Source organism: Acipenser ruthenus, chromosome 11, assembly GCF_902713425.1.
Source record: "Acipenser ruthenus chromosome 11, fAciRut3.2 maternal haplotype, whole genome shotgun sequence".
Classification (NCBI taxonomy): Eukaryota; Metazoa; Chordata; class Actinopteri; order Acipenseriformes; family Acipenseridae; genus Acipenser; species Acipenser ruthenus.
In genome coordinates, this window is record NC_081199.1 from 22307314 (window position 1) to 22328675 (window position 21362).

The 21362-nt window shown below is 38.7% G+C and overlaps 1 protein-coding gene across 2 annotated transcripts; it reads left to right on the forward strand.

Moving 5' to 3' along the window:
• The first annotated feature begins 6744 nt into the window (after window positions 1-6744).
• On the forward strand, window positions 6745-21061 carry LOC117426386 (ankyrin repeat and SOCS box protein 1). Of its 2 annotated transcripts, none has more exons than XM_034043904.3 (5): window positions 6745-7074; window positions 7892-8033; window positions 8673-8975; window positions 12147-12532; window positions 15746-21061. In XM_034043904.3, exons 1-5 carry the CDS (start codon window positions 6972-6974, stop codon window positions 15877-15879), a joined length of 1068 nt encoding a protein of 355 aa, XP_033899795.3. In that variant the 5' UTR covers window positions 6745-6971; the 3' UTR covers window positions 15880-21061. The 2 variants fall into 2 exon arrangements, with proteins under 2 accessions (XP_033899795.3, XP_033899796.2); XM_034043905.3 differs by having other exon boundaries at window positions 12147-12525; window positions 15746-15901.
• Window positions 21062-21362: the final 301 nt, after the last annotated feature.

A 21362-nucleotide genomic window follows, 5' to 3' on the forward strand; every position in this document is an offset into this window, starting at 1 on the left:
ACACTGGTAAACAGTGGCTTTTTATTCTTTTACCATAGAGACAAGGCCAGCTGCCAATGTAACACCTGTTAATCAGGGTTTCAATGAAATTAGATATTGCTAAATGGGCTGTTATTGCTATTTTTAAATATTTACTATGGAAGTAGTTTCACCATTAATGTGTAACATTACTGTACACTTTGAACCAGCACAAGAAGCAATAGCAGGCATCAATAGTTTGTGGCTTTGGGGGAAGCCTGGAGTTACTGCCCTCCTGTATCAACCTGCAGGGGTCTGTGTTGGACCAAAGTGACTGAGAATCCTGGTATTTAAATACACTATCCACAGGACCCCCTTAGAAATGAGACGCTAGTCTTAATGGATTATTTTTTACAAATAATAATTAATCAAAATAAAGTACCAGTGAAAAGGCTTTGTATAAATAAATAGAGATATCATAGGTGTGGTGTTGGTTCTTGTAGGCTATTTCCTATAATGTTGGCCTTGAAACAAGAAGCAATATTCAGGGCACTGTTTATTTACTTATTTATTCCAAGCAGTTTAACCAAGCTGCTAAAATCCTAATTGTTTTTATGTTATTGCTTAAACTTTTCACAAAGGGGTAAAAGTGATTGGAAAATGTCTAGTAGTTGTTAAAAAGGTGCCAACTGAGAGTTGCTTTGTGTTCAGTTGGTTTCAAGGTTAAACTGGAAAACAACCAAAAAAACAAAACCAAAAACATTCAGCACTAATAACCCTTGAAAAGTTTAACAAACAGTTGCCCTCTTTAGAATAATCTGTTACTATTGTGAGGAAACATATCAGTTGTAATCTACACTTAATAGACCCTTAATCCTTAAACACTAATTACTTTTGTATTTGTGCAAATCTGACAAAACAGCTGCACAGAAACTTCAAAACAGAAAAGAGAATGAAAAAAATCTAAATTAAAGAGTATTTGGCAGAGACTTTGGGGGCACAAGTCTGTTAAACTTAAAAACTTGAACAAGTGGACATCTGCTACTGTGAAGTTGCTGTTCTTTTCATTTTCATCCCATCATTTCCTATTCAAACTGACATTTAGGTTTGAACTGTGAATGTGTTCTTTGAGAGAGGTGCCCACAGAAAGACAAAGAGGCTGCACGTGCTGCCAGGTCTCTATTATTACCTTTGTCCTGTGGGGTTGCAGCGTAGGAAAGAAGGTAATTTGATTTTCTAAGCTTCTGTACCATTGAGTTTTATGTCTTAACCAGATGAGCCATGTGCCTCCCATTTGTTTTCAAAGCTGGAAATGCAGCCCTTCTTGGCAGTGACAGTTTCTACATTTGATTTATAGCTCCTAACATGTAATTACCAAGGTGGTCTGAAAGGAATACAGAATACAAAGATATGTTTCTGTTTCCTCTCTGATGCATCACAGTGGTTTTCCAAAGTGTATCATTTTATTATTTATATGTAATTATTTATTTAGATATACACTACCGGTCAAAAGTTTTAGAACACCTCAATTTTTCCAGTTTTTATTGAAATTTACGCAGTTTAATGTCTCAATGTACTCTGAAATTAAAGCATAGAACAAATAAACAATTGGAGATAAAACAGAAATCATGGAATCGTTTTGTTTAACAAAATGTAATCTAAATGTTTGACTCATCAAAGTAGCCACCTTTTGCAGATATAATAGCCGAACACACTCATGGCATTCTTTCTACAATGGAAATCAAATATTGTTTGGAAAGTTCTTCCCAACACTGTTGCAGAAGTTCCCACAAATGTGTTGCACTTGTAGGTTGCTTTGCTTTCACCCTTCTGTCCAGTTCATCCCAAACCAGCTCGGTGGGGTTTAAGTCTGGAGACTGTGCTGGCCATTCCATGATTTGAAGCCTACCGTCTTGTTCTTTTCTTCTAAGGTAGTTCTGACATAGCCTGGAAGTATGTTTTGGGTCATTATCTTGCTGTAGGATGAACCCCTGACCAACTAGGCGTATACCAGAGGGTATTGCATGGCGCTGCAAAATGCTGTGGTAGCAGTTTTGGTTCAGGGTGCCACTCACTCTGTGCAAGTCGCCGACTCTGGATCCAGCAAAAGAGCCCCAGACCATCACGCTTCCTCCTCCATGTTTGACAGTTGGTGTCACACACCGAGGAACCATCCCTTCGCCTACTCGACGACGTACAAAAACCCTCCGTGATGAACCGAAGATTTCAAATTTTGATTCATCGGTCCATAAGACCTTCTTCCAGTCTTCAGTAGTCCACTGGCGGTGCTTCATGGCCCAGGCAAGCCTCTTTTTCTTATTTTGCCATCTTAGCAATGGCTTTCTTACTGCCACTCAACCTGTCAAACCTGCAGCTCGATGTCTTCTCTTCACAGTTGAAACTGAGACTTGCTTACTTCGACCAGTGTTAAGCTGTGCTTAAAGCTGTTGTCCTGTGAGCCGCCTATCATGCAAGCTGTTGACTCTCAGAAACTTGTCTTCTGATTCTGTTGTGGCTTTGGGTCTGCCAGACCTCTTCCTGTCAGAGTTTCCTCCAGTTTCCAAGTGCCTTTTGATGGTGTAGGAATCTGTACTCACTGACACCTTGGCTTTCTTTGCAATTTCTCTAAAGGAAAGACCTACACTTTTAAGGGTTATAATGGTCTGTCTGTCTTCCTTTGTTAATTGCCTTTTTGTCGCCATTATGAGAGCAATATACTACTTCCTGCAGTACAATACTATCCAAATAATGCTTAAGAGGGTGTAGTAACACAGTCTGTTCCAACACTGCTTTTATACAGACAGAGGGTTTGTAAGTAATCAACAAAAGTTGGGACACCTGTAGGAATTGTTAGCATCAACTTTCAAGGCTTAATTTACTTCCATTGCTGCAGAACAGCTGTAAGTTGTTAACCCATTACTTGTTCCCTGAAAAAGGCCTTTTTGTATAACTCTGAAATGTACATTATTTTTCAGTTTTTGGTAACCTAAACTTTTTTTTTAACCTCTGGCAGTTTACCTCTTACCTTTGTACCATTTCAGGTTATTCACTGGACTTGAACTGCTTAAATTTCAATAAAAACTGGAAAAATGGGGGTGTTCTAAAACTTTTGACCGGTAGTGTATATTTTTAAAATTAATTATTGGGACAGATTAAGTATTGTACATGTGCAAGTGTTATGATTTAAAAAAATAATAATAATAATATTTGCACATATGCCAAAAATATCCGGCAGTTAGTTTGACAATTTGTTTGTCAATTTGTTTGTCAATTCGTGAATTGGTCAATTTGTCCAGCAATTCGTCCATACATTTGCCAATTCATACAGTAATTCATAAATGTATTTGTTAATTAATCTAATTAATTTGTCAATTCATTAATACGAAAGGCTGTACGGACGTGCAAATTTCCAATCAACCAGACAAACTTCCAACAACTGTCAATCTCGCACTGTGCCGAAAACACTGCAACCTTTCTAGCCAATGGGAGCACACAGTAATATTTTAACAATGAAAATCCAGCCTCACTCAAAACTGCTTCAGCCAATAATATTTAGACAGGCGTTTCAAAAGATAACAAGATACTCGACTCCGCTGAATTTCAATGGAGACTTCCGTCTCACTGCGCGCAAAGCATTGTGGTATATAAAGAGTTAGCAAAAAAATTCTAAAATGAATGCAGAGTTTGAAAAAATAACCTCAAAATGAACACTGGGCCTACATAGAATTTGACACATTGAAAAGATAAGAATTTGGCAATAGACAAACCGATTTCTGCAAGTATAATCTGTGGAGGTCCAGTGGTTAAAGAAAAGGGCTTGAAACTAGAAGCATCCCTGCTTCAAATTCCAGCTCAGCCACTGACTCATTGTGTGACCCTGAGCAAGTCACTTAACCTCCTTGTGCTCCGTCTTTTGATATGTTGTTGTAAGTGACTCTGCAGCTGATGCGTAGTTCATGCACCCTGGTCTCTGTAAGTTGCCTTGGATAAAGGCATCTGCTAAATAAACTAATAATAATATAATATATGGCAGTTCCATTAAGTGTGACTTTTTTTGGAGCAGTTTTAACTGGCATCTACCTGTTATTTAAATGTTCTCTTTAACTATATTGTTATGAAAATGTACTTTTGTTAAGTCTCAATGTAGCATATCAAATTACATGAATACGGTTTGTGTTCTGATTTATTCAAAGAAAAAAAAGGTACTTAATGGGTTAAAGGTAAAAACAACTTAGATAGTAAATATATATGCAGTGATCTAGGAAACTGTCTTAGGCATACCCTGGCATATATTTTTAAAAGACAGGCTTCTGCTCTTAAGCACTTGGTTGTCTCCCTTCTACAGGGATCAGCTTCCATCATACAGTAACAGGACACTTTCCCCTTTTCCACTTTTTGGAATGATCCTCTCTAGCAGTGTCAGGTATGACCCCCCCCCCCCCCCCAAAAAAAAAACAAAAAAAAACAGCAAACAGGGATAGCAAAAGAGATTTTAAACTCAATACATATTAAACCAGTCACTGCTTTCCTCATTCAAAAGGATGTGTTTCACAGAAATGTGCCCTAATAATTATAGTCAAGTAACTCATGTATAATAATTTTAACTTTTCATATTAGTAACTCAATTGTTACAGGTGAGTTATTATTAGCTGTTGATTACACTATGTAACACAATTTTTGTTCCTGGGTAGTAAGTGTTATTTCCTAATTGCTTATGCCTCAAAAGTATAGAAAATGGCTATTATTCCCCACAAACTTTGCTTTTGAGACCAGGACAGTGATATTTTGAAATTTACCTATTTCCAATGAGAAAACGGGCGAATTTGTGTCTTTTCGTTCACATGAAGTCAGAAAAAAACAACATATGAATCCAAATTAACATGTATTTATACTAAAGTAATACAAAAATGACTACAAAAGATTTAGAAGTGAGTAGTTTTTCGAGATTTCTGGTTACAGGCGATTACGATTGCCTCGAACAGACTGGTCACATTGTGGCAGAAGCAGAGCCCATCTTGACGGGTGAAGAAGCTGGAAAAAGGTTGGTGACACTTCCTCTGATCTGCGACTTGCACACTTTCATCCAACAAGTTCCACTGCTTGAGCCTAGACGTCAAAAGCTCGGTATTCGACTTGGTGAGACCAAGATCTCTAATCAAGTCGTTGAGGTCTTTTTGGTTGGGGTAGTATGGGTTTCTCTCCTCAGCTCCACCTCTGAAATTGTCATCTGGATCTACAACGTCTTCCTCGCTCTCTGACTTGCTGCTCTCTTCTAAAGACGGCTGCTCTCTCTCCGGAGGAGTGGGTATGGGGAGCTCATGGCAGTGTGGCACCGGGGCGATGAATGAAGGAAGGTCCGGATACATGATAGCAGGTGCATTCTTGCCAGTCCGACGTTTGGAAGGGTCCACCCTGCAGAAGTAGCAGTTGCTTGAGTGGTCAGTGGGTTCCCACCAAATTCTTGGGATAGCGAACTTCATGGCTCTCTTTTCCCCTCTGTACCATCCTACAAAAATACATTTATTTCACCCATGACCAATGTGTAAGAGATTCTCACAACATTTTTCATATATGATATCTTTTTTCAATAACATTGAAAATTGTAAAACATTTTAAAATTAAAAACTTTTACAATTTTAAAAATTTTAACAAATTTTATAACATAAAATTCCAAGCAACAATTGTCCATCTTACCTTCCAGAGTTTTTTTTTTGCAGTGCTCGCAGGTGAAATGAGGTGCCCAGGGTTTGTCTTGATCCCCGACAGGCATGCCGAAATATGCCTTCTAGGCCTCACACATCTTAGCAGATGCTTCCACGGAGTACTTTTTCGCTCTTGTCTTGATAAATTGGCCGCAGACATAGCAAAATGCGTCTGCCGGATGCTTGCAGCCTCTTGATGCCATCTCAGAAAAATGCAGATATGTATCCTCTTAGGCAGCTGGAACTAAACTGAACTGGTGGGCTTAAGGTCCCTGTATTTATACTACTATGTATATTACTGGAAAGTTCTAGAAAGTTCTAGAAGTTACTCCAAGTTTACTCAGCACTGAATCTATCTGGAATGTTCTGGAAAATAGGTAAATTTCAAAATATCACTGTCCTGGTCACAAAAGCAAAGTTTGTGGGGAATAATAGCCATTTTCTATACTTTTGAGGCATAAGTAATTAGGAAATAACACTTACTACCCAGGAACCAAAAAAAAAAAAAAGTGTTACACTGTGTTATTAAAGTCATTAAAACATTTATTTATTTAAATTTTATATTAATACATACATAACCTTATATGCAACAACCTAAATGCCAAGCTGGGACAAGTGTGGTTTACAAAATGACAGGTAGTTTCAAAGTAAAAAAAAACAAAAAAAATAAACAAAAAAAAAAACATATGAATAATATTACTAAATAAACAAACAAACAAACAAACAAACAAATAAATAATAATAATAATAATAATAATAATAATAATAATAATAATAATAATAATAATAATACAATAAAACATTCTGTAAATAGAACCAATTATTAATTAAATATTCCACACTGTCAATCATCATTTGATAACCCAAGTTCAAAAGCTTGGTCTTAAAATTTGCACATGCTGTAAATGCTTCCCCTAATCCAAACTGTTTACCATTCAAAAATGTTTTACATAGCGTGTCACAGGACTTCACAGTAAAGGAGTTACTATTTAACAATTTCTGCTGTATGATTTATGAAACATAGGTATTGTTATTTTTAAGGCACCTTTGAAGTATGCCTTAATAAGCAACAACCCACCTTAAGGTCAAGCACTGGACAGGAAGCGGTGTAATCTTCCAATCGGAAAGCACGAAAGGGGGAACTTTGTAAATACATGTCGGCTGAACTGAGGTTTTGGGTTGAGTTTGCAGAAAGAGAACTACACCGCCGTTAACTTAAATAAATACAATCTTTATAACAGCGATTGTAAGAGAGACGGCCAAGTAGAATGTAGACGCGAGAGGGAGAGGGAGAGGGAGAGGGAGAGGGAGATGGCGGAAGGCGGCTGTGCCTCTGGGGCCGATTTTAGCGACTCCAGCGTTGGAGAAACCCAATCACTGTCTTCTCATGGGATGGGCGGCGGTGCCAGTGCAGGTAATGTAAGGAGGCCCACAAACATTTTCATTCGATTTGGGGAGTTTGGGAACGCCTGAGAATTCCAGAGAATGTGTTATTTTATTCACAAAGGTTATCTTCATTTTGCACTTACACACAAGCTGCATTGCTTGTTGCGGGTTAGGTTACTGTAATGTAAATAGGTATTTTTTACCATCTTGGAGCATGATGTATAAATGAATACATTCACAACGACGGGAGTGCTTTATTGTCCAGTTTGTCCCACTTCATGCTCACTAAATTATCTTGTTTGAGGTCTCTGACTATCGTCCTATTTTAAGACACATTCGAATTTGATTTCATAACATTTTCAATGAGCAATTCAAGTGCACTGGTACCCAAATAATAAACTATGCACTACTTATTTACCTATTTAGTAATGCAGAACCACGTATTTCCTCCCCACTCTCTCCTTTCCCCGCTCCCAAGTTAAAATCAATTTGCGGGCAAAATTGACTTTTTCAAATGTGGGATACTATAAACGTGTGTGACCGATTGCACAATACAATGTGCAAAAACAGTTATTTGACCCTTTGTCAAATTTACTAATTTGAGATAAAATGTCTGTAAATGTTTGTCTTTGTTTCTTAAGAACAACAAATAAAATGGGGGGGAGGGGGGGTTGTAACTTAAATCTAGAAATGTTAACTCCATCAAATATGAATTATCTTTCACTTAAAAAAAAAAAAATTAAAACAAGATCCATTTGTTACATTTCTGAAGATAATATTTGTGCGGTGCTGTCTGTGTATGGGTTCCAATGAAAGGTGTAGACCAGACACTGTTTCCTGCACAGGTCACAACCTGAAGGAGTGGCTACGGGAGCAGTTTTGTGACAAGCCCCTGGACCAGTGTGAGGACATGCGCCTACACGACGCGGCCTATGTGGGAGACCTGGACACCATCAAAAACCTCTTGCGAGAGGACAGCTTCAAACGGTGAGAGACCAGCATCACTAGGGACCAGTCCAGAGCGTCTCCTAATGTACATTAATATGTACAGTTGACCCTGTCTCTGGTATGAGTGCCTTCTCATGAGAACTTGTCATGCAGTTGAACTAAGCAGGTGAGGTCAACCATACTGGTACGGAGAATATAGTGCCCAGTAAAACCACAATATGATTGATGGGTGATGTCATGAATGGGGTTTCTCCATGATGTGCCGTGGAACAAAATGTGCGCTGTGATTTGCTAAAAGAACCGCATATAGAATATGAAATGGCAGTGAATAGTTTAATAAACATTGAATAAGTAGTATAGTCAAATCATGGTAATGTATATTAAAATGACTGGTTTTACAGCATGTGTAATAACTTCTTGTGTTCAAGATACATTTTTACGTGTCTTGAGAACACAAGAAGTTAAGTGTGACATATTGACGGATAGATGTACAGACAGAGAAATGCCTCTTTGTGTCCCTACAATCTGATAAATAATGTTAATACCTTGTCTCCTCACAATTTTAATAAGGGTTTTTTCAAGTAAATGTAAAGTGTGACGAACATATACGACTGCCTCCCACTATATTCTAAATAATAAAGTAAGCCACGCTAACCCTGCCTGATCCTCTCGCCCCAGGCGGATTAATGAGAAGTCAGTGTGGTGCTGTGGCTGGCTGCCCTGCACCCCCCTGCGCATTGCCGCCACGGCTGGCCACGGGAATTGCGTCAGCTTCCTGATTGGAGAGGGTGCCGAGTTGGACCTGGTGGACGTCAAGGGGCAGACCGCACTCTACGTGGCCGTAGTCAACGGACACCTGAGCTGTGTGCGAATCCTGCTGGAGGCAGGGGCCGACCCCAATGGTAGCAGACACCACCGCAGCACGCCCGTGTACCACGCAGCGCGAGAAGGGAGGGTGGACATCCTCCAGGAGCTTATCAGGTGAGGACACAAAGCTTCAGTGAAGTTGGTGCAGTAGTATGATATGTAGGGTCTGTTCAATTGCAGCAATGACTCTTGGTTACTGAGAAAATTAAAGTGCACCAAAGTCAATCATCTAACAGTGCATGTGAGTCTCCCTGGTCCTATTTAGTAAAGGACAGCAGTGTTTAGATCCACCACTGTTTAGATCAACACCCAGCGCCTGTGTACACCTCATGATCGCCTTCCTTTTTATAGTTTTCTATTTCTGTCTATGAAAATATTGCATTGAATTTAAGAGCTGCAGTTACAGTATTGGTCCACTGGGTGTCACTGTGTGCAAAATAGTCACATTCAAAGAAATTGCAACTCCATATAGCATCCAGATAGCTCTATGTGCAGCCTTAAGATCCTGTTAGCAGTAAAAGTAGTGATGCTAGTTACCACTCACTTTTATAAAAATAGTACAGAAAGATAATAGAATGAAATTGTTTATCCATCAAGTGGAATTGTGCGCTATACTTAAATAAATGGGTTTTTTTGGGCTATTTGCAGCCCTAGAAGAGCACTCGCTCACTCACTCAAACAGATCTCATCATTTGTCGTTGAACAGTTTTATTTCCGATTTAATTTTGAAAGTTAAGAAAACATAGAATCCTGATGTAATTCCTTTTGTGATCTGCATAGAAGTTAGAAAGAAGTTTATTTGAAACTGAATGAGTGTTCCGGGATGAGCATTCGATGTACAGCTCTGTTTTGTTGCTACAGTAGCATTAAGAATAATCATATTCTGCTGTGTATTCTCCAAAGTATTACTGCGTTTGATATAAATACTGCAGTGCTTTTATTTAATAATAATAAAAAAAAGTAAATTTATTTGGTTTATACTGTGGGTTTGTCATTTATTTAGCGTCCTGCTGAAATTTATGAACACATGCATACTGAACCTTAACATTTTACCAGAGTAAATTGTCTGTGTAAAAAATGCCTTCTATTTTCTGTTCTGAATGCCCCTTTATCGAATCTCCATTTGTGACCCCTGGTCCTTATTTCTTTTCTCAGGTTGAAAAAGTCCCCTGGGTCGACATTGTCAATATCTTTTAGAATTTGGAATGCTTGAATCAGATCACCGCGTAGTCTTCTTTGTTCAAGACTGAACAGATTAAATTCTTTGAGACTATCTGCATACGACATGCCTTTTAAACCCTGGATAATTCTAGACACTCTTCTTTGCACTCTTTCTAGAGCAGCAATATCCTTTTTGTAACAAGGTGACCAGAACTGAACACAATTTTCTAGGTGAGGTCTTACTAATGCATTGTAAAGTTTTAACATTACTTCCCTTGATTTAAATGCAACACTTTTCACTATATATCCGAGCATCTTGTTGGCCTTTTTTATAGCTTCCCCACATTGTCTAGTTGAAGACATTTCTGAGTCAACATAAACTCCTAGGTCTTTTTCATAGATTCCTTCTTCAATTTCAGTATCTCCCATCTGATATTTATATGCACATTTTTATTGCCTGTGTGCTGTACCTAACACACTTCTGTATTAAATGTCATTTGCCATGTATCTGCCCAGTTCTGAATGCTGTCTAGATCATTTTGAATGACCTTTGCTGCTGCAACAGTGTTTGCCACTCTTCCTATTTTTGTGTCGTCTGCAAATTTAACAAGTTTGCTTACTATACCAGAATCTAAATCATTAATCTAGATTAGGAATAGCAGAGGACATAATACTGACCCCTGTGGTACTCCACTGGTTACCTCGCTCCATTTTGAGTTTTCTCATCTAATCAGTACTTTCTGTTTTCTACATGTTAAACAACTCCCTAATCCATGTGCATGCATTTCCTTGAATCCCTACTGCGTTCAGTTTGAGAATTAATCTTTTATGCGGGACTTTGTCAAAAGCTTTCTGGAAATCTAAATAAACCATGTCATATGCTTTGCAATTATCTATTATCGATGTTGCATTCTCAAAAAAATGAAGCAGGTTAGTTAGACACGATCTCCCTTTCCTAAAACCATGCTGACTGTCTCCCAGGATACTATTACCATATAGGTAATTTTCCATTTTGGATCTTATTATAGTTTGCATAAGTTTACATATAATAGAAATCAGGCTTATTGGTCTGTAGTTACCTAGTTGTCATTTTTACGTTTGCAATTCTCCAGTCTGTCGGTACAACCCCTGTGTCAAGAGACTGCTGCATGATCATGGTTAGCGGTTTGTAAATAACTTCTTTCATTTCTTTGAGTACTATTGGGAGGATCCCATTTGGCCCAGGGGATTTGTTTATTTTAAGAGCTCCTAGTCCCTTTAACACTTATGCCTCTGTTATACTAAATTTATTTAAAACTGTATAGGAACAGGTTGACATGTGGGGCATGTTATCTGTATCCTCCTTTGTAAAAACTTGTGAAAAGTAATCATTTATATATATTTGCTATTTTCTTTTCTTCGTCTATGATTTTGCCATTTGTATCTCTTAGACATTTAACCTCCTCTTTGAATGTTCTCTTGCTGTTACAATATTGGAAAAACATTTTGGAATTGGTTTAGCCCCTAGCAATGTTCATTTCTGTGTCTCTCTCTTGGCCTTTCTAACTTCCTTTTTGACTTGTGTTTGCAGTTCCAAGTACTCTCTCTGTGTACTTTGTTTTTGGTCCCTTTTAAAAGCTCTGTAAAGTGCCTTTTTTCATTTAATATTTTTTTTAACCCTTTGCGGTCCATTGTCGGACTGGGTCCGACATTGCAATTATTCCTCACAGGTCCTTTGTCGGACTGGGTCCGACATCAATATAGCAACGCAAAAAACGGGTTTCTAGTCGTTTTTTCTCCGGAAAAAGCCGAGAAAACCATTCAATTGCCGAGTGGGAGCGACAGGAGCCGAGACAAGTGGAGAAAAAAAAAAAAAAAAAAAAAAGGCGTATCTCATGAATAGTCTTACATGGTATCTGGTATCAGATAACGGGGCGGTCGTAAGTAAACAAGTTGGCTGACAATCAGTGCACAGAGAACACAGACATTTGCAGAGCTTTTTTGAGATGTTATAGTAATAAAATAATGACTTGGATTTTTATACATTTTTTTAACTTCTAGATATGTATTATAATAATCAGGGACAGACTATATGAATATAACAATCAATATTGGTAGTGTCACTGAAATTAATTTGTATTCCAGGTTTGGTGCTAATGTGGATGTTGACCAGCAGCTGGCTGTGCGCCCCCTGCTGCCTAACGCGCGGCGCTTCACCTCCCTGGTGGTCTGCCCACTCTACATCAGTGCTGCCTACCACCACCTCCACAGCTTCCAGCTGCTCATGCAGGCCGGGGCCAACCCCGACTACAACTACTGGGGCCCGGTGAGCAGGGAGGCGTTCAGCAGGGGCTCCCCCACCTGTATGCTGGACGCGGTGCTGCGACACGGCTGTGAGCCTGCCTTTGTCATGCTGCTCATTGACTATGGAGCCAACCTGAACCTGGTCGAGTGGGAGGCCCTGGACCCAGAGACCATGGGAAGAGTCAAAGTGAACCAGGATGCACTGCAGCTCTTCAGAGAGGCAAGAAGTATGCTTGATTTTTTTTTTAAATTTTTTTTTTATTATAAGATGGCTGTAAATGTGTTACTAGTTTAGATTGAAATGTTATTCAAGCATAGCCCCACCGTGCTATGTGAACTTTCATGTAAATTAGTTTGTCCATAATATTCAGATTCTTTACCCCGACGCATTTTACTGAACAAAGGATTCTTTTTTTTGTTTGTTTGTTTTTTAAATGTCTCTTTTTGAGGCTGTGAAAAATAAGTTGACCTTGAGTTGAGTGGGACATTTATTCATTTTACCCTCTTAAGACTGTTTGTTTTATTTCTGAGACTGCCAAGCAGACTCTGTCCATGTCCCTTGTCATTAAGACACTGTGTAACTTAAGCATCCCAGGGAGGGGAGCTTGTATGAGTTTGCAAACCTGCAGCCGTATCTACTTCTATTAAGCTGACAACTTCATTTTTTCAGTGTTGTGAAAACTCCTTGGACAAAATCTAACGGCACCCTTTACTTTGGCCTGGAAACCAAGATGGCAGACATATTGGGGTCATGTGACTGTTTGGTTTCCAGATTATGAAGACCTAGTGCTTTGAAATAATGGCTTCATACTCGCTACACATACAGTCACCTCCAAAATTATTGGCACCCTTGATAAAGATGAGCAAAAAAGACTGTATGAAATAAATAATACCAGTACTCAGCTATATTGTAATTTTCCAACATGTGGAATATATTGGACTTCATTAATGATTCAATGGAATCAATCAAAGTTACACATTTCTCAAATTATAAATCTATTTCCAAAAAAAAGTGTCACAATTATTGGCACCCTTGTTTTCAGTACTTTGTGCACCCTCCCCTGGCAAGGATAACAACACTGAGTCTTTTTCTATAATGTTTAATGAGATTGGAGAACACATTGGGAGGGATCTTAGACCATTCCTCTATACAGAATCTTTCCAGATCCTTGATATCCTTCGGTCTGTGCTTATGGACTGCCCTCTTCAATTGAAACCACAGGTTTTCAATGGGGTTCAAGTCCGGAGACTGAGATGGCCATTGCAAAATGTTGATTTTGTGGTCAATCAACCATTTCTTTGTGGATTTTGATGTGTGCTTGGGGTCATTGTCTTGCTGGAAGATCCACTTGCGGCCAAGTTTCAGCATCCTGGCAGAGGCAAGCAGGTTTTTGGCTAAAATGTCCTGGTACTGGGTAGAGTTCATGATGCCGTTGACCTTAACAAGGGCTCCAGGACCAGTGGAAGCAAAACAGCCCCATAACATCAAAGATCCACCACCATATTTTACAGTAGGTATGAGGTTCTTTTCTGCACACGCATTCTTCTTTCAACGCCAAACCCACCGCTGGTGTGCGTGGCCAAAGAGCTCTATTTTCGTCTCATTTGACCATAGCACCCAGTTCCAATCGAAGTGCCAATGCCGTTTAGCAAACTCCAGGCGCTTCCGTTTGTTGGTTGCTCTCAGTAAAGGCTTTTTTCTGGCAACCCTTCCAAATACAGTGCCTTGCATAAGTATTCACCCCCCCCTTTGGACTTTTCCACATTTTGTAGTGTTAAAGGCCAAAAAGTTCCATTTTGGTCTCATCAGACCAGAGAACCTTTTTCCACATGTTTGCTGTGTCTCCCACATGCCTTTTGGCAAAATCCGAACGGGATTTGTTTTATTTCAGCAATGGCTTTCTTCTCGCCACTCTTCCATAAAGCCCAGCTTTGTGGAGCGTCCGGGTTATAGTTGTCCCATGGACGGTTTCTCCCATCTCATCTGTGGATCTCTCCAGCTCCTTCAGAGTTACCATTGGCCTCTTGGTTGCTTCTCTGACTAATGCCCTCCTTACCTGGTCACTGAGTTTTGGTGGACGGCCTTCTCTAGGCAGTGTCGCGGTTGTACCATATTCTTTCCATTTTTTAATAATGGATTTAACGGTGCTCCGGGGGATGTTAAAAGTTTGGGATATTTTTTTAGAACCCAACCCTGATTGGTGCTTCTCCAGAACTTTATCCCGGACTTGTTTTGATAGCTCCTTGGTATTCATGATGCTGTTTGTTTAGATATGCTCTCTAACAAACTCTGGGGCCTTCCAGAAACAGGTGTATTTAATCTGAGATCATTCGACACTTTAATTGCACACATGTGGACTCCATTCAACTAATTATGTGACTTCTAAGGGCAATTGGTTGCACCAGAGCTTATTTAGGGGTGTCACAGCAAAGGGGGTGAATACTTATGCAATCAACTTTTCAGTTTTTTATTTGTAAATAATTTTGAAAAATATGTAGATTTTTTTCCCCACTTCGACATTATGGACTATTTTGTGTAGATCAGTGACAAAAAATCCTAATTAAATCCATTTTAATTCCATGTTGTAACACTACAAAATGTGGAAAAGTCCAAGGGGGTGCAAGGCACTGTAGCCTATTCCATGGCTTCCAGTGAAACAGGAAGCCATGGAAGGCCACAATACAAGACTGAGATTAATTTAAAGAAGTAGAATGTTAAGGTAGATTTAATTTTGTTTGATTTTATTTAGAAGAATCTTTAGAGGTGCCAATAAGTCTGACACCTACCTTTACTTGTTAATATAAAACTTTTTCTCTGAGCAGTTGTATTAGAATAAAAGAATATGATTTTCCCATATATTTGAGCATAAAGTATAGCTCATTACCTGTGTTGTTTATTTTATACAGCCTTTATCAAGGGTGCCAATAATTTGAGGTGACTGTATATATTCTCTGAAGTTTGATTCTGGATGATTTACAAGAATAATTTCATATTTGCAGGGTTAAATGAACAGTTCATGATAAATGTGTTGACGACCATGACCTTGACCTGTGACCTAGTATGGCTGGCATATTGAGGTCATGTGATTTTTTAATCTACAGCTGTATAGATACAGTTTTAGTTATATGAACCGTTTTACTGCCGCATTGCATTAAACTCTGGCAAAATCAACAAGATGACTCCATTGCAGGTGGTGTCCAGTAGAAATTTTCACTACGGGATATATCAATGATACAGTTTTTTTTTCACAATTCCATTTTACTTCATGCTTACCAACAAATTGATCTAATATGACATACCACCTTTTGCTGAAGCTGCCAGGGATTTGGTAGCAGTCAGTTGGGTGCTGCATTATCTTCTGTAATGGAGTTGAGGTTTGAGGCTGGGGTCTGGGAGGCAGCACTTATTAAAATGTAATCCCAGCCACTCTCGCCTGTAGGTTCTCCTCGGACGTTGACATCACTGTGCCGTATCGCCATCCGAAGAGTGCTTGGAAAACAGCGGCTGAAAGACATTCAGAGTCTACAAATGCCTCACAGCATCAAGCTCTTCTTGCTCCATAAAAACCTTTAAAAAGTAACTTGCATGAAGTTTGTGGGAGTTGCACAGAGCCTGTTTCGATTGTTGCTGATAAACCAGATACATTTCTGGGGTAATCTCAGTGTTTAATTTACAGTAGCAGCCTGGATATCTGTTATCATGTGGAATTCACTGTGTCACTATATGGAGTTCTGCTGAAATTGCAGGTTCTCTGTAGGGGTGTGTTGTGCGGTAGCGTCACAGCCCAGATGGTCTTGGCAGGGAGAAAGACTCAGACACAGAAAGCTGCAAGATAATTTGCGCTAATGAGCTCTTTATTTACAAATAAAAAAAAATAACATTGACAAACCCACTAAACAAAATAAACGACACAAGGGCCAAAACAAAAGGTTCTACAAAAACTCATAAAAATAAACACGGACAGCACAGCATGGAACACAAAACACAGATCTCCACCTCCATCACCAACATCAACTCTAGTCATTCTCTCTAACACCCGTGACACCTATTTTATACACCTGTGGCTGGAGCCAAATTAATAATTTATTCAATTGTCAGCTCAAGCCACATTCCCATGTGATTTTGCAGGGAGGAATTTAACCCCACAGCCTGCCATCCAATATTCCCCCGCATACACACACACACCTGTGCTCCGGCAGGGCTTTCACACTGCCACAGGGTGTAACGATACACTAATGTCACGATACGGCATGTATCACGATATACGGGTTGCGATACAATATGCATTACAATACATGTGATGGTCCTGATGGGCTACCCGTGCACTGTACCATGGCTATTTAATCCCTGTACGCAGTGTCGGGTTTACAGTTTGAATGGTCAATGAGAGAGAGAGTTATTGAGTAACTGAACTCTACAGAGCGCGGTGCAGTTCAGTGCATATGTTTGATGCTGTGCGCCTGCTGAAGCATGCTTGGGACTCTGTCAGTCAGCAAACAATCCACCGTTGCATCAAGAAAGCTGGGTTTTCTGTAGTTGAGAAGGAGAGTGCTGATGGAAATACGACACAAACTGACACTTTGACAACACCAGATGGGATGTCAGAGGAAGAATTCTCTCAGCTGTGTCACCTTGGTGATCACGATGCTCTGCTTGAAATGGACTGCATACACGCTTGTTTGTTTTGTTTACTGTACTGGTGATCGGAGGACATTTTGAATGTCAGGTTAACGTGTGGGATGTACTCCGTGCTTATACTGGCCATCACTTAGTGTGGGTGTATCGCGTTAACACAAACGCGTCCGATCTAAGCGGTGACAACTGTACCATGTAAAGAAAGAATCCCTTTTCATCGATAAACAATGACTTGTTACACCCCAAGTTCTCTGTGGGAAGAACAGGACTAATCACAGGATCTCCTTATGTGCATCCATGAGCAAGGCAAGGATGTTGCATTACTAGGGGTGAGACAATACACCAAGGTCACAATACGATACGTATCACGATACTACTGAAAAACTCATCTCTACTTGACGGACTGGAAAATAATTACAATTTCAATTCTATAGACACAGATTCAGTTCAAAATAAATTTTATTTATTTCCCACAAAGTAATAAACCACTAGTTTGAATTTAAAGACAAAGCAGTATGTCAACTAGAGTTCCTGGGATATCCATTTTAGCCGAATTAACCAAATCTCCTTACCACACTTCTGAGAGAGGAAAAAAATACTAAGCAATGTGTTTGATAACTATTAAAGTACAAACTTTGTTCACGTCCTTCTTTAGAAACATCTAAATATCAGTGAAGTCTAATCAATAACAATTTTAATATTTTTAAAAAGTACATCAGCGTTTTTGCTTGCATCATACTTAACTTTAACTCATTATGAGTATTATTATTAATAATAATAATAATAATAATAATAATAATAATAATAATAATAATAATAATAATAATAATATACCATACCTTTTATCACTAAGTATTTGTATTTTGGAAGTTAAGCTTGAGTATATTATTTTATTTTATATACTATTCTACACTGTGCTGTTCTTAAATGTGGTTAGAAATAATTGTAATTCTTAGATTAAAATTAATGATAAAATTAGTATTAAATAAGTAAAGGAGAGCAATAGATTACAACTGGTAAAATAAAAAAGAATAACATATAGCTACAGTATATCTATATGTAAAATAAAATGCTCTCTCACAAAAGACGACAAAGAAATATATACAGTGCCTATAGTAAGTATTCACCCCCCTTGGGCGTTTTCACAGGCAAGAGAATTTTTATTGTGAAACAGCAGTTAATGAAATATAAAAAAACTGAAATGTCTTGGTTAGATAAGTATTCATCCCCATGAGTCAATAATTGGTAGAACCACCTTTGGCAGTAATTACAGCTGTAAGTCTTTTGGGGCAAGTCTCTACCAGGTTTGCACAACTGGATCGTGCAATATTCGCCCATTCTTCTTGGCAAAATTGTTCAAGCTCTGTCAAGTTGGATGGGGATCGTTGGTGGACAGCAATCTTCAAGTCTTGCCACAGATTCTCAATCAGATTCAAGTCCGGGCTTTGACTGGGCCACTCTAAGACATTCACTTTCTTGTTTTTAAGCCACTCCAGTGTCGCTTTGGCTGTGTGCTTGGGGACATTGTCCTGCTGAAAGGTGAATCTCCAGTCTTGGGTCTTTTGCAGACTAAAGCAGGTTTTCATCAAGGATTTACCTGTATTTAGCTTCATCCATTTTGCCCTCTACCCTGACAAGCTTTCCAGTCCCTGCCGATGAAAAGCATCCCCATATTATTATTATTATTATTATTATTATTATTATTATTATTATTATTATTTATTTCTTAGCAGACGCCCTTATCCAGGGCGACTTACAATTGTTATATCACATTATTTTTACATACAATTACATTATTTTTTACACATTATTTTTACAGAAATGGCTTCCTTCTTGCCACTCTTCAATACAGGCCAGATTTGTGGAGTACCTGAGCTATTGTTGACACATGGACAGTTTTTTCCATCTCAGCCATGGAATGCTGTAGGTCTTTCAGAGTTGTCATTGGCCTCTTGCTGGCTTCTCTGACCAATGCCCTTCTTACCCAGCTGCTCAGTTTGGGAGGACGGCCTGCTCTAAGCAGATTCTGGGTGGTGCCGTATACCTTCCACTTCTTAATGATCGACTTGACTGCTTCAAGGGATATTCAATGCCTTTGAAATCTTTTTATACCCCTCCCCTGATCTGTGCCTTTCCACAACTTTATCCCGCAGTTTTTCTGAAAGCTCCTTGGTCTTCATGGTAGTGTCTTTGCTTTGAATGCACTACCCAACTGTGGGACCTTACAGAGACAGGTGTATTTAATCTGAAATCATGTGAACCACTTTTATTGCACACAGATGGACTCCATTTAACATATTGTGTGCATTCTGAAGGCAATTGGTTGCACCTGAGCTTATTTAGGAGTGTCATAGCAAAGGGGGTGAATACTTATCTAATGAAGTTTTTTCACACATTGAAAGTGTTGAGTAGGTTGTGTAAATCAAAGGAAAAAAAAAATCCAATTTAAATGCATCAAGATTTCAGGTTGTAACACAACAAACTGAAAACGTCCAAGGGGGGTGAATACTTACTATAGGCACTGTAGCGTTTGAATACAAAAACTAGTAACTTTAGTAAAATTCCAGTCATAGCAGCGAGTTTTTACAGACAATACTCGCTTACTGATTCCTCTGTGTCCACAACAAACAAGGCAGACTGTCTCCGCCTCCTCTACACTCCCATTGGCCAGAATCATTGCTGTCTTAACTAACATTAGCCAGGCAGTGTTTCTGCAGCCTGTTCTGAAACCTTTAGGACAGTGTCAGTATTCCCTGCTTGCTAGCAATGGAATACAGGAAAAAAAATATCTTATTATTTGGGCCTATTTATTATTATTATTATTATTATTATTAATATTATTATTATTATTATTATTATTATTATTATTAAGGTTTTTATCTAAGTTTTACTTTTTTTCTCTAAATTTCATTTAACTTTTTATTATTGTTATGTCATTTCACATTTTAATTAAATTAAATTAAAAGAAATAACTCACCATTGTTTCCTCTACTCCCGCTTAAATTCTGGAAGCGTCTGACCAAGTCATTGCACAATGGGCTATGTCTAGGATCACGCGAAGTTTACTTTCAAGAAACCAAGACCTTTTATTTCATAATTGGCAGTTTAATAAATGTGCCATATTAGCTACTCATTTCAGGCTTGTATAACGATACACAAAGGTGTATCGTTTCTTGTTGTAAATCAATACACGGTTAATCGTCTCATCGCTATGCATTACATGCAACAGTACATCCAGATTACATAATACAGTTATACAGCAGTATAGAGGTTGACCCCCAGTCACTCTCCATTATGCCTCGGGCCAAGCAGAAGTAGAGTTTAATTTTAGTGACCAAGACCAGTCCTATCAAAGCAGTTAGCATAAGGAAGGGTAGATCCTGAACCTACTACACTATCCCACAAACTTGCCAGTGAGGTGGGAGAATGGTCACAGCCCATGGACTGAGGTTTAGATGGGCTACCTCAGTTGCTCGCTGCTGCATTATGAGCTGCTAATGTAGAAAGGTCAATGAGTCTTTCCCCCAAAGAGGAGAAGTAGAGAAGACAGAGACTTTAAAGAGAGGGGAAGCATAGCTGGAAGAGGCATGGCTAGAAGTGGAGATAGACAGGATTGGAAACTTGGTCCTCTACGTACCTTCCTGGCACCTGGTTATTTCAGTGATATACCTAAACAAGGTAGTTTTGAAAACCAGGACTGGGTGCAGTAGTGTGAGTTTCCTACTCTTCTCTTTTTGAACAGCAGCAAGCTTCTATTTATTGGGAACCGCATGCCTGAATTTTATTAAACTTTGCTTGAACGTTGTTGTTCCACATATTATTATGTAGGTCACCGTACTGGCATTGGCCGATGTATTGAACCGCTTGTAGACTATTGATGAAGCTGCATGGTCATTTGTTGTGAGATGTCAGTCATGGTACTGTCACCTGGAGTATGTACTCATGATTGGCTGAGGACATGTTACTTGCATACCTTGTTGCTAATAATTACATTTTCTGGTCAAAATAATGTGTTAACGGTAGATGTTTTTTATTTGCACTCTCAGCTATCCAGTGAGGTGTACCTGGATTCTAGTAAAATTAGCAAATGTGGAATTAAAATGCAAAAATGTAAAACATATTTTGTGTTATTGTGTCATTCAACCAAATGAGAAGAGATTTTATTTTCATGATACGGCATATATAGTCTAACCCACTAAAGTGTATAATCTATTTTTCATGTATATTTACACACCTAAACAGAGTTTAAACTTCTGCAGGTTCATGATTTGCAATCCCAATTCTTTTTATAAAATATTACTATACCTGTAAAAAAAAAAATACATTATGCTGTTTATCATTTCTCAACAATTAATAATTGTGCTTGAATAAGAAAACACAGAACTGTCAGTTTATAACACATTTTAAATCTTAGCCTTTCT

Bases quoted from the DNA above. Each gene is read 5' to 3' on its own strand.
- LOC117426386 (XM_034043904.3), top strand. From the start codon at position 6,972: ATGGCGGAAGGCGGCTGTGCCTCTGGGGCCGATTTTAGCGACTCCAGC. The intron at 8,976-12,146 runs GTGAGGACACAA...TTTGTATTCCAG, and splicing joins ATCCTCCAGGAGCTTATCAG to GTTTGGTGCTAATGTGGATG. The intron at 12,533-15,745 runs GTATGCTTGATT...TCTCGCCTGTAG, and splicing joins GCTCTTCAGAGAGGCAAGAA to GTTCTCCTCGGACGTTGACA.